Source organism: Lampris incognitus, chromosome 2 (genome assembly GCF_029633865.1).
Source record: "Lampris incognitus isolate fLamInc1 chromosome 2, fLamInc1.hap2, whole genome shotgun sequence".
NCBI classification, from domain to species: domain Eukaryota; kingdom Metazoa; phylum Chordata; class Actinopteri; order Lampriformes; family Lampridae; genus Lampris; species Lampris incognitus.
This window is the reverse complement of record NC_079212.1, coordinates 57,767,138-57,784,888: the sequence shown is the minus strand read 5'-3', so window position 1 is coordinate 57,784,888 and position 17,751 is coordinate 57,767,138. Positions and strand designations below refer to the sequence as shown.

Below are 17,751 nucleotides of genomic sequence, written 5' to 3'. Positions count from 1 at the left end.
CACAGACTGAGTCAGAGACTGTTGAAGAATTTAGTATGGACGTTCAGTTGAAAAGTCAGTCGTGCAACTTTGGAGGTTTATCTGACTCGCTGGTCCGTGACAGGATAGTGATGGGGGTGGGCGACAAGAGTCTGAGAGAACAATTACTTGGAGAAACTGACTTGACGCTAGAGAAAGCGATGCAAGTGTGCCAGGCAAGAGAACTGACACAGAATAGACTAAAAAGCATGGGCCATAGTCAGCTGAAAGGCAGTCATGGAAATAGACTGTGCAACTAAGCACAAAGCAAAGCAGCAGAGTGGCGAAAAGCACGAAAAGAGCAAGTGGCAGAGTCTGGAGACGAGGCAATGCTCGCGCTGTGGTGGGAACACAGACCACAACAATGTCCGGTATTCGGACAGAATGTCGAAAGTGTGGCAGAAAGAACCAATTCGCCAGGGTCTGCAAACAGATCCAGAGAAAGATCCACTGTATCGACAACGGCGACAGTGACTCTGCAGGTGACCTCTTCGTGGGAATGGTCTACAGTGCGGTGAAGGATGAGGACTGGACTGCCAAGGACACTGTAAATGGAACAAACATCTGTTTCAAGCTGGACACAGGCGCGCAGGCCAACGTAATGGCTGAAACTGACCTGGCCAAGTTGGAGATTCCAGCCATTGTGAACACCAAGGACTGAGTAAAACTGAAAGCATACAGTGGGGAGGCTATCCTTACAATGGGTATGTGGACTTGGGTAATGTCCATAAAAAGTGAGCGATTTGGTGTGCCTTTTGTAATTGTGCAAGGTAGCAAGCCACCCATAATTGGGCTTAAAACATGCAATGCATTAGGTCTAGTAAAACATGTTCATGAGGTAAAAAATGAAAGTGACAAGGGCACAGGAAATGTAGAGGATGATTATGCTGATGTTTTCAGGGTATTGGGAAGCTTAAAGTCACTCACCAAACTGAGCTAGAACAGCCGAACAAACCAGTCATTCATGCAGCTAGGAAGGTGCCACTAGCTCTACGGGGAAAACTAAAAGCAGAGTTGAACAGACTAGAATCCTTGGACATAGTAGAAAAAAGAGAGGCACCTACTGAGTGAGCACACTCACTCGCTCTAGGAGAGAAAAAGGATGACTCACTTAGGCTATGTATGGCTCCCAAAGAGTTAAACAGATATTTAAAAAGAGAACGCTACCAGCTGCCTTCAAGAGGGAAAAGAATGTAAACAGACAAGATATGTATTCATTAAATTGAATCAAGGGAAATAAATAATAGTGTAATTGTTGTTAAATAATGGAAAAGAAAAAAGTTACAAGTTTTAACATATTGCTGTAACCCTGCCTTTGTTGCAGAAGGTAATTGCTCGCCTATGGTTTGTTTTTCATTACAGACAAAATGTAAACACTGTTCTTGACAGGAGCCCCAGTAATGACGTGATCTGCGTATCACGTGACTTACTTGGTAAAAGCAGTCGCAGGTTTTGGGAGTTGGGCGATAAATGGAGACTAAAGGTTCTTTTAGTCGTCTCATATTTTTTAAGATTCAGCAACAAAACACGACAGACGCTGCCAGGGGAAATATCAGGAGAAGATCTGGATGTTACACTGCGGGAAGGATTTGCATCGACTCGGACTGGGGCTAGGTTAGAGAATGGACGTCTTGAATGGGATCACGGTGGGCGTACAGTACTGTGAAGTTCTTATATTTCAGTAGATGGCAGTAATGCATCATTTCGGATGCCAACTGCCAATAAAACCACCAAGAAGAAGAAGAAGAAGAATAACAACAACAACAACAACAACCATTCGGGTGAGCCTGTTTTTTTTTCCCCACCCGCATTCCGGGAACTCTGCCTCTGATTGGCTAGTACTCGTTGCCTCCGTTGGTTAGGTTGGTTAAAGTTAGGGTTAGGGTGGGGTTAGGGATAGGGTTAGCCAATCAGAGAGAGTAGGGGCGGGTCTTCCCGGAATCCAGGTGGGAAAAATAATAACGCGTCGGGTGATTTGGCTGACGCAGCTCAACATCCCGGTAAGAAAATCATAGTAGGTTGAGTCAGTTCATCTGGAATCGGTTCATCTGGATCCGATTCCAGGTGAACTGATTCAACCTACTTTGATTTGTGCCCAAATGAAGTGGTTTTGACGTCATCAGTCACGTGACTATTCTAGGACCAAAGCCTTTGCGCGCTAATTTAGCCTAGCGAGTTAGACCCGCGTTTCCGGTGCCTTGGTGTAAAACGTAACGTGACGAAAGGCTCCACGTAGACTCGGAGGCTCTGAGAGTGAACTACGGGACATGAAGTCTGAGCTCGTTCAGGGGACGGGATGTTTACCGGCGCTTTAGTGCCACGCTGTGAGAGACTCGCACAGCCGAGTCTGAGCTGGACCAGCTCATGAGGAGTTGTCTGTTTTTTTTGTCGACAGAGCGGCTTTATTCAGTAATACCAGTTTGAGCTGAATTCTGCATCTGATCTTTTGTCAGAGGATTCCACCTCCGAACTTCGGACAGGTATGTTCGGTTTCGCGAACTAACGCCAAGTGTCCTGTTAGTGCAGCTACATCAAATATTTGCTGTAAATCCGTACAACTAGTTATCAAACACGAGAGTTTTGATGAACCAGTCAGGGTCGCACCAGCTAACGTGCAGCGCTCACTTGGATACTAGGACGCAGTCAACATGGGCAGTAACCTCAGTCTAAACTAACGCTAACTAGATCAGACCAGGTTATCAGGTTAACTAGATCAGGTTATCAAGTTACTAGATCAGACCACATTATCGGGTTAACTAACTCAGACCAGGTTATCGGGTTAACTAGATCAGATCAGGTTAACTAGATCAGGTTATCAAGTTACTAGATCAGACCACATTATCGGGTTAACTAACTCAGACCAGGTTATCGGGTTAACTAGATCAGATCAGGTTAACTAGATCAGGTTATCAAGTTACTAGATCAGACCACATTATCGGGTTAACTAACTCAGACCAGATTATCAGGTTAACTAGATCAGACCAGATTATCGGGTTAATTAGATCAGACCAGGTTATCAAATTACTAGCACGGACCAGGTTACCAGGCTAACTAGATCAGACCAGGTTATCGGGTTAACTAGATCAGACCAGATTATCAGGTTAACTAGATCAGACCAGGTTATCAAATTACTAGCACAGACCAGGCTATCAGGCTAACTAGATCAGACCAGGTTATCAGGTTAACTAGATCAGACCAGATTATCGGGTTAACTAGATCAGACCAGATTATCGGGTTAACTAGATCACACCAGATTGTCGGGTTTAATAGATCAGACCAGGTTATGAAGTTACTAGCTCAGACCAGGTTATCAGGTTAACTAGATCAGACCAGGTTATCAGGTTAACTAGATCAGACCAGATTATCGAGTTAACTAGCTCAGACCAGGTTATCAGGCTAACTAGATCAGACCAGGATATCAGGTTAACTACATCAGATCACATTATCGGGTTAACTAGCTCAGACCAGGTTATCAAGCTAACTAGGTATACTTAGTCTGGCGTACCTGGTTGAAAAATCAGCTGTTTTAAAATAACCTTGGTTAACTTGAGCTGACCTCGCGGCCAACCCTACAAACTCTCATGATGATGATGATGATGACAATTGTGGTGCGACTATAGCAAAGCAACAATGAAGACGCTGCTGGTAGCATGCGTTCAGGATCTTGCTCAAGCTCCCAAGATGGACAAGTGCAAGTCAAGTGTTGTGACTAGTAATGTTCCCACTTTTCATGCTGTGTTGAGGGATTTTATGTACAAATGTATGTGTCGATTAATTGATTCTAAGAATGTAATGATAATGCTGTTAACTGAGCCCACACACAGTGACACAAGGCACTGCTCTTGTTTCTGAAAACACTGGAACACATGCCTGTATAGATTTTACTTGTATATACCTTTTGGACGAATTTTGTTTGAGCTTCTTTTTATTTATGTTTATCAGGTGCAGTTTTACAGTACAGTCACATGTGCAAATACACAACACATGTAGATGTCTTACACAGCAGTCCATGGATTTTGGCATCCTCTCAACGTCCATATATAGTCCCCATTCTCAAAAAAGAAAAGGGAAACAGGAATGAGTAGTGACATTTGTACATGAACACAGATAACATGTAAATATATATTATATAACCTTAACCTTCTCCTCCATTGTTTTAGCGTGGGGCTGTGGCCTCAGCCAGGAGGCTGTGATCATCTTCTTAGCAGCTAGAAGAAGGACTGTCAGTAGTGATGTCAGTAATGATGTTTGCTTTTGGAGGAATTGTACATCTTACTGGGGTTATGCCTTTACAGAGGGGACAGATTGAAACATTATCTTGTACACAGTCCACCTAAAACGAGCCTCTGTTTCCACAGAAACTCCGAGACTGGGGAAGGCTGTACCCAAGTGGCACAATGGAGGACTTCAGCAGGCTGGATTTATGGCTTCACCTGGCAGAGAACTGCATCCTCACCACCATCCAGCAGGCAGTAGAGCAAGTTTGGCTGCTGCTACTGCTCTGTGTGCTCTGCCGCCTGTGTCTCAGGCTACGTGAGTGAACAGTAGCACCGCAGTCCTTACTGAAGTGTGCAGAAGTGCCTATGTCTACTCCATACATGTTCAGTACCAAACACAAAAAAGACATTAAGTCAACAGGAAAGTACCACAACTTAAATGACAGGCTTGACAGTCATGGTACTCAGTGTACTCTGGAGCTTTAATTAGCTGTGCACGTCAGCTCCCACAGTGCTGCCTGTTTCCTCCTCTGCTGGTTGTCTAGTCATGAATTTCTTACACCTGGCACACCAGGTGAAAGTGGATGACTAACTGACACAAAAGAATCCCAGCCATGAATCCACTCTGTGCATACCTGTAGCCCACTGACTTCCGGTTTCTACTGCAGTGGTCATACCAGTTTACTGTTTGTTGGCGTGTGCTACTGACAATGGTGTGTTTTTGGCGGCACCTGCAAGATTTGTCACGTTACGTCCACAAGTCCGTCCGCTCGTCCTCAACTGTGGACGTAATGTGATATATACAACTTGAAACGTTTCACCCGTTTGCTGGTAGGTGCAGGTGAAAGTGTGTGGACAGTTGTGTGCATGTCGTTGACATTTATCTATGGTAAATCTTGCAGGTGTCGCCAAAAACACACCATTGTCAGTAGCACATGCCAACAAACAGGAAACTGGTATGACTGCTGCTGTAGAAACCGGGAGTCAGTGGACTACAGGTATGCACAGAGCCTATCGGGGATCATGCGGACTGCAGTTGAGAGCCATTGTCTTGTTCCAAGAATTGGACAGTTAATTTCCCAAGATGCTCCTTGTGTTTTCACAGTGCTGCGTGGTTCTGGGTCAGGCTGCTCATGCTGTATTTCCGCTCAAAACATTGTGTTTGTGGTTTATTTTTATCTTTTGTCCTTAAACTTGCGTTGCTTTGCTGTTTCCTCATCAGCAATCCCTTCCACTGCAAAACACATGGTCTCCGTGGCAACTGGGATGTACGCCGTCTACCAGTTTTTTGAGCTTCAGATGCTCTGGGTGCTCTCGCTCAGTATACTGTGCTACCTGGTCCTGTTTCTCAACTGCCGCTCCAGCAGAAGAGGGCTCTTCCTCTCAGGAACCATCCTTGTCTACCTCCTCATGGGGTGAGAAAGCTTATTATGAATTGAGTAGTTTTGTTCTCACTTGCAAATGGTTTAGTCGTGTTTACAGCCATTTCCAAACATGCAGTACACACTCATCAGGGGCTTCATAACAGCTTGTGTCAGTGTAAACCTGCCGTTAGACTCAGACTCCCAGTTTTCAAGCTGTGGCCGTGTCTGCGTTCTCCTATGAAACCTGTCCAGACCAGTCATAACTTCAGCGCTGGCCGAGACAACTGTATGCAGAGAAGAAAACAGTCATGCTGCGTCACCAAGTGTTCTATCCTCTTGCATTGCTGCCCCCTCTCCTCCCAAATTGGGGCACGGTACTGCAGGTTTGGAGGTAGTCTGACTCAGTGGGTTAAAGATTGACTGGAAGAAGTAGATAAATGAGAGTGAACTAACCATGGTGTAGAGTGATGACTACATTGTTGAGAACAGAGCCTCTGGAGCCACAGCCTGCTAGCTGGCCAGCAAAGCACCATACAATAGACATAGTTAAAGCCATCATATTTTATCAGGGGCAGCACGGTGGCGCAGTGGTTAGTGCAGTCACCTCACAGCAAGAAGGTTCTGGGTTCGAGCCCCGGGGTAGTCCAACCTTGGGGGTCGTCCCGGGTCGTCCTCTGTGTGGAGTTTGCATGTTCTCCCTGTGTCTGCGTGGGTTTCCTCCGGGGGCTCCGGTTTCCTCCCACAGTCCAAAGACATGTAGGTCAGGTGAACCGGCTGTACTGGCGGCCTTTCCAGGGTGTCTCCCCGCCTGCCGCCCAGTGACTGCTGGGATAGGATAGGCTCCAGCATCCCCATGACCCTGAGAGCAGGATGAGCAGTTTCGATAAGGATGGATGGATGTAAGAGGTACATGTCCATACCTCTGGTTTCAAACATGCACCCTCTTCTCCCACCTCCCTGTCAACAACATAAATCAGCATTTTTATACTGGGCAGAAACAAGATGAAGACAAGTACTACATTAACTTGTAATGCAGTACTCACAAACGGTTTGCATCCTTGCTGTTTGCTGTTACTCCAACCGTGTAGCTTGACAGGCAAGTATACTTCAGTAATGCTCTTTATCACTAGATTTGCTGAAAATAAAAAGGTTGATCAAATGTTTGCATTTTTCATCTTAATTGTGTATAGTTCCTATTTTTGGGGATAATAATACTTGTAAGCTGTAATAGATGAAGCATGTTGGGGTGGAGGACAGCCTGGAGAACAGAAGAGGAGAAGAGGAAGGCCAAAGAGGAGGTTTATGGATGTGGTGAGGGAGGACATGCAGGTGGCTGGTGTGACGGAGGAAGATGCAGAGGACAGGAAGAGATGGAAACAGATGATCTGCCGTGGCGCCCCCTAACGGGAGCAGCCAAAAGTAGTAATAGGAGTAGTAGTGGTAGTAGTAGTAGTGGTGGTATTAGTGGTAGTAGTAGTAGTAGTAGTAGTAGTGGTAGTGGTGGTAGTAGTGGTAGTAGTGGTATTAATAGTGGTAGTGGTGGTAGTAGTAGTAGTGGATGTAGTAGTAGTAGTAGTAGTAGCAGTGGTAGTAGTGGTAGTGGTCGTAGTAGCAGTAGTAGTAGTAGTGGTAGTGGTAGTAGTAGTAGTGGTAGTAGTGGTGGTAGTAGTAGTAGTGGTCGTGGTGGTAGTAGTGGTAGTAGTAGTAGTGGTAGTGGATGTAGTAGTAGTAGTGGTAGTAGTTGAAGCATATGTTATCACCTTCGGAGGACCACTGACATGTACACACATGCTTTGTGCAATGTGTGTGTGTGTGTGTGTGTGCGTGCGTGCGTGCGTGTTTGTGTGCTTGTCTGTGGGGTGCGTGTGTGTGTGTGTGTGTGTGTGTGTGTGTGTGCGCGTGTGTGTGGGGTGTGTGTCAGCAGTGTGCCTCTACTTACTGATCATTGTTTTTGCAGGAATCCTAACAGGGAATCCAGATTTGACCATGAGGAGGCTTTTGATGCAGTACATGATCTGTTATGATGCAGTACATGCAGTTTATCTGTTATGATGCAATATATGCAGTTTATCTGTTATGATGCAGTACATGCAGTTTATCTGTTTTGATGCAGTACATGCAGTTTATCTGTTATGATGCAGTACATGCAGTTTATCTGTTTTGATGCAGTACATGCAGTTTATCTGTTATAATGCCGTACATGCCGTTTATCTGTTATGAGGCAGTACATGCAGTTTATCTGTTATGATGCAGTACATGCAGTTTATCTGTTATCAGCTAACAATCCCTTGAAAATTATTTAATAAAAATGTCAACTGTGATACACAATATTCTCTCAATACACACTACTTTGTCAGTGCACACTACTCTGTCAGTACACACTATTCTGTCAGTACACACTATTCTGTCATTACCCACTATTCTGTCAGTACACGCTATTCTGTCAGTACACACTATTCACACTATTGTACAGACTCTCCTGATCTAACCAGCCTGGTCAGACACTACTGTACAGACTCTGCTGATCTAACCACTGGTCAGACACTACTGTACAGACTCTGCTGATCTAACCAGCCTGGTCAGACACTACTGTACAGACTGCTGATCTAACCTGCCTGGTCAGACACTACTGTACAGACTCTGCTGATCTAACCACTGGTCAGACACTACTGTACAGACTCTGCTGATCTAACCTGCCTGGTCAGACACTACTGTACAGACTCTGCTGATCTAACCACTTTTCAGACACTACTGTACAGACTCTGCTGATCTAACCAGCCTGGTGAGACACTACTGTACAGACTCTGCTGAACTAACAAGCCTGGTCAGAAACTACTGTACAGACTCTGCTGATCTAACCAGCCTGGTCATAAACTACTGTACAGACTCTGCTGATCTAACCAGCCTGAGCAGACACTACAGTACACACTCTGCTGATCTAACCACTGGTCAGACACTACTGTACAGACTGGTGATCTAACCAGCCTGGTCAGACACTACTCTACAGACTCTGCTGATCTACCCAGCGTGGTCAGACACTACTGTACAGACTGCTGATCTAACCAGCCTGGTCAGACACTACTGTACAGACTCTGCTGATCTACCCATCATGGTCAGACACTACTGTACAGACTGCTGATCTAACCAGCCTAGTCAGACACTACTGTACAGACTCTGCTGATCTAACCACTGGTCAGACACTACTGTACAGACTGCTGATCTAACCACTGGTCAGACACTGCTGTACAGACTCTGCTGATCTAACCATCCTGGTCAGACACTACTGTACAGACTCTGCTGATCTAACCAGCCTGGTCAGATACTACTCTACAGACTCTGCTGATCTAACCTCTGCTCAGACACTGCTGTGCAGACTCTGCTGATTTAACCAGCCTGGTCAGACACTACTGTACAGACTCTGCTGATCTAACCAGCCTGGTCAGACACAACTCTACAGACTCTGCTGATTATACCAGCCTGGTGAGACACTGCTTGTACAGACTGGTAATCTGACTGACCTGTCTTGTTGTTGTTGTTCTAGGGAGCTTCATTTCATCGACCCGGTGACCTGGCATCACATGAGAGGTAACATATCCATGTACTGCAGCACCTTTTGCACGCCACATCACTCATGAATCCCCGTTTTTCACCTTTTTCAACATTTGAGTGTCAGGAGGCAGGCAAGAGACAAATGTGTATTTACTCTTTAATTTCAGTCCAGGGGCAGTAGTTCAGTCCAGGGGCAGTTACTTCTGGTTGTACTTATGAAGTGATGGAAACGGCTGTTCATTTTAGTTGAACGTACACATGGTAATTACAGTATTGTGTTGTTTTTCTCTTGTGCATCTCTGGTCTGGATATCTTTTTTCTAAATTTTCTAGTGCAGGGTCATCTGGGTAGTGTCGCAGTCTATTCCGTTGCCTACCAACACGGGTATCGTCGGTTCAGATCCCTGTGTTACCTTAGGCTTGGTCGGGCATCCCTACAGACACAATTGGCCGTGTCCGCGGGTGGGAAGCCGGATGTGGGTATGTGTCGTGGTCGCTGCACTAGCACCTCCTCTGGTTGGTCGGGGCACCAGTTTGGGGGGGAGGGGGAACTGGGGAGATTAGTGTGATCCTCCCATGCGCTATGTCCCCCTGGTGAAACTCCTCACTGTCAGGTGAAAAGAAGCGGCTGGTGACTCCACATATATGGGAGGAGGCATGTGGTAGTCGGCAGCCCTCCCCGGATCAGCAGAAGGGGTGGAGTAGAGACCAGGATGGCTCAGAAGAGTGGGGTAATTGGCCGGATACAATTGGGGAGAAAAGAAAAAAAGGGAAGAAAAAGAGAAAAGGTCTGGTGTAACAGGTGGTGTAACATGTCTGTGAATGTTCTCATTTATCCAGGTCATGGTTATCCAAAGGAGTTGAATCAAGTGCAACTGGACTTGGTATATATCCATGAAGACATTTCGCCTCTCATCCAAGAGGCTTCCTCAGTTCGTGCCTTTCTGACTAGACCAAGCTAGTCTGACTGGCTGGTGATGAGACTCAGAATTTATCCTCTAGGAGTCGTTGTCAGAGCTATAGATATGTGTGGCTCTTTGTGTTCCAATGTTTACCAACGACAATGACTCCTAGAGGATAAATTCTGAGTCTCATCACCAGCCAGTCAGACTAGCTTGGTCTAGTCAGAAAGGCACAAACTGAGGAAGCCTCTTGGATGAGAGGCGAAACGTCTTCATGGATATATACCAAGTCCAGTTGCACTTGATTCAACTCCTTTGGAGGTGGTGTAACAGATGTTACCCAGTGCGGGTAGTTCAGCGTGAAAGATGGCAGTGATGAAATTATATGTGCATGCAAGATGACTAATGGAAGGGAGGGCATCATGCAGAAAGACTTTTTTTTTGTGTGGATTTTTTTTGCCCCTTTTACTCCCCAATTGTACTTGGCCAATTACCCCACTCTTCCGAGCCGTGCCGGTCTCTGCTCCACCCCCTCGGCTGATCCGGGGAGGGCTGCAGACTACCACATGCCTCCTCCCATACATGTGGAGTCACCAGCCGCTTCTTTTCACCTGACAGTGAGGAGTTTCACCAGGGGAACATAGCACATGGGAGGATCACGCTATTCCACCCAGTTCCCCCTCTCCCTGAACAGGCGCCCTGACCGAGCAGAGGAGGCGCTAGTGCAGCGACCAGGACACATACCCACATCTGGCTTCCCACCCGCAGACACGGCCAATTGTGTCTGTAGGGACACCTGACCAAGCCGGAGGTAACACGGGGATTCGAACCGCTGACCCCCGTGTTGGTAGGCAACGGAATAGACCGCTACGCCAGAAACATGCACAAACAGGCATTGCCTGTAATAACCGCTGTTATGACTTTTATTAAAGTGTGGGAGTTTGTGTTAGGACTGAGTGTTCAGAATAAAGATGTTCAAACTCTTAATGGGAGCAAGCCTTTCTTTTAAAACAGAGTTATTGTTATTATTATGCCTTTTATTAAAATGCGGGGGGGAGGGTGACTTGCTCACTGTCTTACATTGTGAAGCCCTGATATATAGGGTTGACATACTGATATATAGGGTTGACATACTGGTATATAGGGTTGACATACTGGTATATAGGGTTGACATACTGACATACTGATATATAGGGTTGACATACTGATATATAGGGTTGACACACTGACATACTGATATATAGGGTTGACATTCTGATATATAGGGTTGACATACTGACATACTGATATATAGGGTTGACATACTGATATATAGGGATGACATCCTGATGTATATAGGGTTTACATACTGATATATAGGGTTGGCATATTGATATATAGGGTTGACATTCTGATATATAGGGTTGACATACTGACATACTGATATATAGGGTTGACATACTGATATATAGGGATGACATCCTGATGTATATAGGGTTTACATACTGATATATAGGGTTGGCATATTGATATATAGGGTTTACATTCTGATATATAGGGTTGACATACTGATATAAAACAAGCTGAAGCAGTTGAGGGTACATGACCTTCTGATGTTGTGAAATATCAGGTCATTGTTTGAGTCTCTGCCACACAGCAGTCTGGGCATGTTGTTCTGCCCCACAGCAGTCTGGGCATGTTGTTCTGCCAGCTAGTCTGTTTTACAGTATGAGTCTAAGTCCTGTATCTTGTGGTCTAGCCGCAGTCCAGTCTTGGCTCTTTTTTCCCCCAGGCTCTCAGATGGTGGTGGCCATGAAGACCATCTCTCTAGCCTTCGATCTCGACAGAGGGGTGGTGCCCACCCTGCCCTCCCCAGCAGAGTTTCTGGGCTACACTTTCTTTGTGGGCACAGCTGTCTTTGGTCCCTGGATTAGTTTCTGCAGCTACAAGGATGCCATCGAGAGCAAGACGCTTGTGAGTGACCGCAGTGCTGAGCTATTAATTGTTTACATGTATATATACACTCACTGGCCACTTTATTAGGTACACCTTGCTAGTATCGGGTTGGACCCCCTTTAGCCTTCAGAACTGCCTTAATCCTTCGTGGCATAGATTCAACAAGGTACTGGAAACATTCCTCAGAGAGTTTGGTCCATATTGACATGATAGCATCACGCAGTTGCTGCAGATTTGTCGGCTGCACATCCATGATGCGAATCTCCCGGTCCACCACATCCCAAAGGTGCTCTATTGGATTGAGATCTGGTGACTGTGGAGGCCATTTGAGTACAGTGAACTCATTGTCATGTTCAAGAAACCAGTCTGAGATGATTCGAGCTTTATGACATGGCGCGTTATCCTGCTGGAAGTAGCCATCAGAAGATGGGAACACTGTGGTCATAAAGGGATGGACATGGTCAGCAACAATACTCAGGTAGGCTGTGGCGTTGACACGATGCTCAGTTGGTACTAAGGGGCCCAAAGTGTGCCAAGAAAATATCCCCCACACCATTACACCACCACCACCGGCCTGAACCGTTGATACAAGGCAGGATGGATCCATGCTTTCATGTTGTTGACGCCAAATTCTGACCCTACCATCCGAATGTCGCAGCAGAAATCGAGACTCATCAGACCAGGCAACGTTTTTCCAATCTTCTATTGTCCAATTTTGGTGAGCCTGTGCGAATTGTAGCCTCAGTTTCCTGTTCTTAGCTGACAGGAGTGGCACCCAGTGTGGTCTTCTGCTGCTGTAGCCCATCTGCCTCAAGGTTCGACGTGTTGTGCGTTCAGAGATGCTCTTCTGCATACCTCGGTTGTAATGAGTGGTTATTTGAGTTACTGTTGCCTTTCTATCAGCTCGAACCATTGAGTTGCTGCCATGTGATTGGCTGATTAGAAATTTGCGTTAACGAGCAGTTGGACAGGTGTGCCTAATAAAGTGGCCGGTGAGTGTATATCAACATGGATACAGGAAAAAAAGTTTTAATGCATTGCAGTACAGGCCTGTTTCGTGTGTTACGCACTCATCAGCTGCTAAGTTGACTATATATATATATATATATATATATATCATTAGCAGCTGATGAGTGCGTAACACACGAAACAGGCCTGTACTGCTATGAATTAGTTTTTTTCCTACATGTGTCTTAATATTCTGCTCCTCATTTGAGCATTTTTATCAACACCATTGACAGTTTCTGCAAAAAACGCTATTTATATAGTTTATTTGTTTTATATATGTTTTCTTTAACATGTTCAATAAAATTGATTGATTGACTGAAACAAAACAAGCAGCATGGTGGCGCAGTGGTTAGTGCGGTCGCCTCAAAGTAAGAAGGTCCTGGGTTCGAGCCCCGGGGTAGTCCAACCTTGGTGGTTCGTCCTTTGTGTGGTGTTTGCATGTTCTCCCCGTGTCTGTGTGGGTTTCCTCCGGGGGCTCCGGTTTCCTCCCACAGTCCAAAGACATGTAGGTCAGGTGAATCGGCCGTACTAAATTGTCCCTAGGAATGAATGTGTGTGTGTGTGTGTGTGTGTGTGTGTGTGTGTGTGTGTGTGTGTGTGTGTGTGTCGGCCCTGTGATGGCCTGGCGGCCTGTCCAGGGTGTCTCCCCGCCTGCCGCCTAATCACTGCTGGGATAGGCTCCAGCATCCCCGCGACCCTGAGAGCAGGATAAGCGGTTAAGACAATGGATGAATGGATGATTGAAATAAGGGCGGCAAGGTGGTGCAGTGGTTAGCACAGTCGCCTCACAGCAATGAGGTCCTGAGTTTGAGCCCCAGGGTAGTCCAACCTTGGGGGTCGTCCCGAGTCGTCCTCTGTGTGGAGTTTGCATGTTGTGAGGAACTGATTCCCCTCTAGCGTTTGCTTCATTGCTGGCTCACAGACTTGTTCTGTTTGACTGGAGGCTGAATAACGCTCCATCGCCGTTGCAGCGGGTAAGCTGAATAACACCCCGTCACTGTTGCAGTGGGTAAGGGAGGTGCTGTCCTTTCTATCTTTAGAAATGCTGTGATGTAAAATATGTAAAACCCACAAAAACTTCACTTTGACCTGGAGTCCTTCATGGACTTGATTGAAGGCTTTCCCTTTCATTGAATGTAATGTGTACCTGGTTGTAACTACGTATTCACACACGTGTGTGTATACTGTTGTCTTCACAAACATAGTTATCATGTGGAACTGGAATAAGAAGTCCCTGCATAGTCTACATAGACCCTGTGATGGCCTGGCAGCCTGTCCAGGGTGTCTCCCCGCCTGCCACCCAGTCACTGCTGGGATAGGCTCCAGCATCCCCGCCACCGAGTGCAGGATAAGCGGTTTGGATGATGGATGGATGGATGGATGATGGGTGGATGTTTGGTGCAGCTGACGTTTGCGTGGTCACACAGTAAAACTGTTGACTGTGAACTGAAAACCTGGCAGTGCAAAACAAAAGTTCTCACATGTTTTGTCCCACTTTCCTCCAGTTGACTTTGTTACTGTCTTTATTCCCCTTCAGAGCTGGACATGGCTGCTGAAGTCCTCCCTCAGTCTGCTGAAGAGCCAGGTGTGCTTGGTGGTCTCCAGCTGCATCGCCCCCTACCTCTTCCCTTATTTCATCCCCATCCATGGAAACAGTTTCACGCGCAAGTGAGTACAGCTTGAAAAATTAGTTCCTGAGTTTGTTACTGGACAGATAGCAGGTAAGTTCTCCTAGTTTTGTTGCATCTGCAGTTCCACAATGTCCGAGCTTGGAGGCAAGCTACAACACCACCACTTCATTCTCCGTCAGTCTTTGTTTGCATTCAAAGAGTCAGGATCCTGGTTGACACATGCTTGTCACATGCCTCTGGACTTGATTTTTGCGTTATAAACCCCGCTGTGCACACACTGATGAGCCAGAGCACTACTCACCCTTTACAGTGGTAAACAGTGGTGACGTGATTTGGCTGCCAAAATGTGCGCACGTACTTCATGTGACGTAGGTCATAAAAGGGTCTGAACTTCAGTTTAAGCAACACAAGTTTAAGTTAACAAAATCAGAATTAACTTCCCCGATATAAAATGGGCGCCACATACGCGTGCATTTTTAATGATGTCTTCAGTCAATCAATCAATCAATCAAGCAACCCATCAATCAATCAAGTTTAATTTTATACAGCGCTTTTCCAGCTGCAGTAGCCACTCGCAGCGATTTACATTTATGGTCAGATCTGAACTTCAGACACCTGTTATAACAGAACACAAGCTGTTATAACAGAACACAAGCTGTTATAAAAGAACACAAGCTGTTATTACAGAACACAAGCTGTTAAAACAGAACACAAGCTGTTAAAACAGAACACAAGCTGTTACAACAGAACACAAGCTGTTATAAAAGAACACAAGCTGTTACAACAGAACACAAACTGTTATTACAGAACACAAGCTGTTACAACAGAACACAAGCTGTTATAACAACACAAGCTGTTACAACAGAACACAAGCTGTTGTAACAGAACACAAGCTGTTATAACAGAACACAAGCTACAAGCTAATATAACAGAACAGAAGCTGTTATAACAGAACACAAGCTACAAGCTGCATATGTTTGGAGTCTGTGGCGTGCTCGGTCCTCTCTAGTTAAGCAATATATTTGTTGGGTGCTCTTTGGTCCAAGGTTAGTAGTTTCAGATGAGAAAAAGAGAACAAATTTCTCTGACCAAGGCACTCCGTGTAATTAAAAATGTTTTTATTGAAACTTGGACCTATCCTTGATTGGATCTGAAGCAACCAATTACTAAGACCCGCCTCTCACACAGATCCTAGAGAGCAATCACACGCCAAATACAGTTCATTGTAAAAAGAAAACAAAAACACTGATTAAGTGTACACACACCCACAACTATATCACAATAAAAGTACATGTTCACAGTGACTCAGAAAAACAGTAGACTTTAAATTAGACATTTTTACAAAAAAGGCCTATAGTCTATCTCCTCGTTCAAACCTGGATATTCCATTGCCTTAAAATTCCAGATCCAAAAAGTTTCCTGCTGCAGCAACTTTTTCAATCTATCCCCCCATGTACAGATTTCGTTATCATCTCAATACCCTGGACTCTTAAGGATGAAAGGTTGCTATGGTGCATTTCTCTATAGTGTTTGGCCATTGGATAATCTTCATTGTTGATCCTTATTGCATATTTGTGTTCAGAAAAACTTTCTTTTAATTTTCTCTTTGTCCTACTAACATAAAAGCACCCACATGGGCACTGTAGGCGATATACAACAAACTCAGGATTACAATTGATAATACCATTGGTTTTGTATTCTTTTGGGGTTTTCAGGTCAAGGAATGTCTTGCACTGAATGACACCCTCACAGTGTTTACATGACCCGCACTTATAAGTTCCCCAAAGGTCTTTATGCAACGATGTTTTTTCTTTTGAGCCTAGCAGGTAACTCCTGACAAGTTTGTCTTTTATAGAAGGTGCTTTTCTGAACACTGTCATAGGTGGATTTGGGAAAATTTCCTTTAGAAGTGGATCACTATGAATCATTTTCCAATTGGACCTGATTATTTGTTTCATCCTGAAGGCACAGCGGCTTTATTGTGTGATGAAACATGGTCTGTGATTGTTTTTAACCATAATAGTTTTCTTCTTTTTCTTTAAGAGGTCCGACCTATTTTGAGACTGAGCTTTTTTTATTGCACCATCAATCAAAATTGGGGAATAACCCCTTTCACAAAATCTCAATTTCATGTCTTTGGCCTGTTTTTCAAAATCTGAATCATTGCTGCAAATGCGTTTCAAACGCTGAAACTGTCCAAAGGGAATGTTGTTTTTAAGTCCCTTGGCATGGAAACTGTCAGATCTGAGTAAAGTGTTCCTGTCTGTACTCTTTCTATATATTGTGGTTTGTAGAGAGCCACTCCTCCCATCAATAGAAATCGATAAGTCTAGAAAGTTTACAGACATTTTGGAGTAGTCAATTGACAACTTGATGTTAGAATTTGTCACATTGATATAATCATGGAATTGTAAGAGTTCACCCTCACTTCCTGACCAAATTAAAAGGATGTCATCAATAAAGCGACCCCAAAATACAATCTTATCACAAAAATGATTATTTAGTTGATTGTATATGAATGTTTCTTCCCAGTGACCCAAGAAAAGGTTTGCATAATTCGGCGCAAAACACGCACCCATAGCTGTGCCTTTAAGCTGTCTGTAAAAAGAGTCCTGGAAAAGAAAGACATTTTTGTGTAAAGTCCATTCTGTCAGAGTGAGTAAAAATTGGTTGGGTGGTACGCTATCAGACCGGAATGACACATAATGCTGTAAAGCTAACAGGCCTTCCTGGTGGTCAATATTAGTATAAAGAGGCTACATCCAAAGTCACCATGAAACAGTCGGTAGCATTGTTAATATTCATCAGTTTGCATAAAACATCAGTGGTATCCTCAATGAAAGACGAGAGATCCCGCACTAAAGGTTTTATAAAAAAGTCCACAAACTGGGAACATGGCTGTCAATGATCCATTGCCTGAGATGATTGGTCTCCCCTCAGGGTGCTCCAGATTCCTTTGTGGATCTTAGGCAGCATGTAAAAGCATGGCATTTGTGGATTCTCATTCATCAGAAATGCAAATTCATTGTCTGAGATTCAATTCTGGTCTTTACCATGAGATAAAATGGCCCTTAGCTCAGTTTTCATTGCCTCAATTGGGTTTCTTTTCAGTTGTTCATAGTAGACAC

General features: G+C 44.8%; 1 protein-coding gene across 1 annotated transcript in view; it reads left to right on the top strand.

Annotated features, from left to right (window-relative positions):
- Positions 1-1,935: 1,935 nt before the first annotated feature.
- Positions 1,936-17,751, top strand: part of LOC130106647 (protein-serine O-palmitoleoyltransferase porcupine-like) — an 87,477-nt gene continuing 71,661 nt past the window's right edge. The window contains exons 1-6 of the mRNA XM_056272830.1: positions 1,936-2,498; positions 4,377-4,551; positions 5,458-5,650; positions 9,141-9,184; positions 11,821-12,002; positions 14,530-14,660. Coding sequence (XP_056128805.1) covers positions 4,416-4,551; positions 5,458-5,650; positions 9,141-9,184; positions 11,821-12,002; positions 14,530-14,660 — 686 coding nt within the window. The 5' untranslated portion in view covers positions 1,936-2,498; positions 4,377-4,415. The remainder of the gene's footprint in view (positions 2,499-4,376; positions 4,552-5,457; positions 5,651-9,140; positions 9,185-11,820; positions 12,003-14,529; positions 14,661-17,751) is intronic.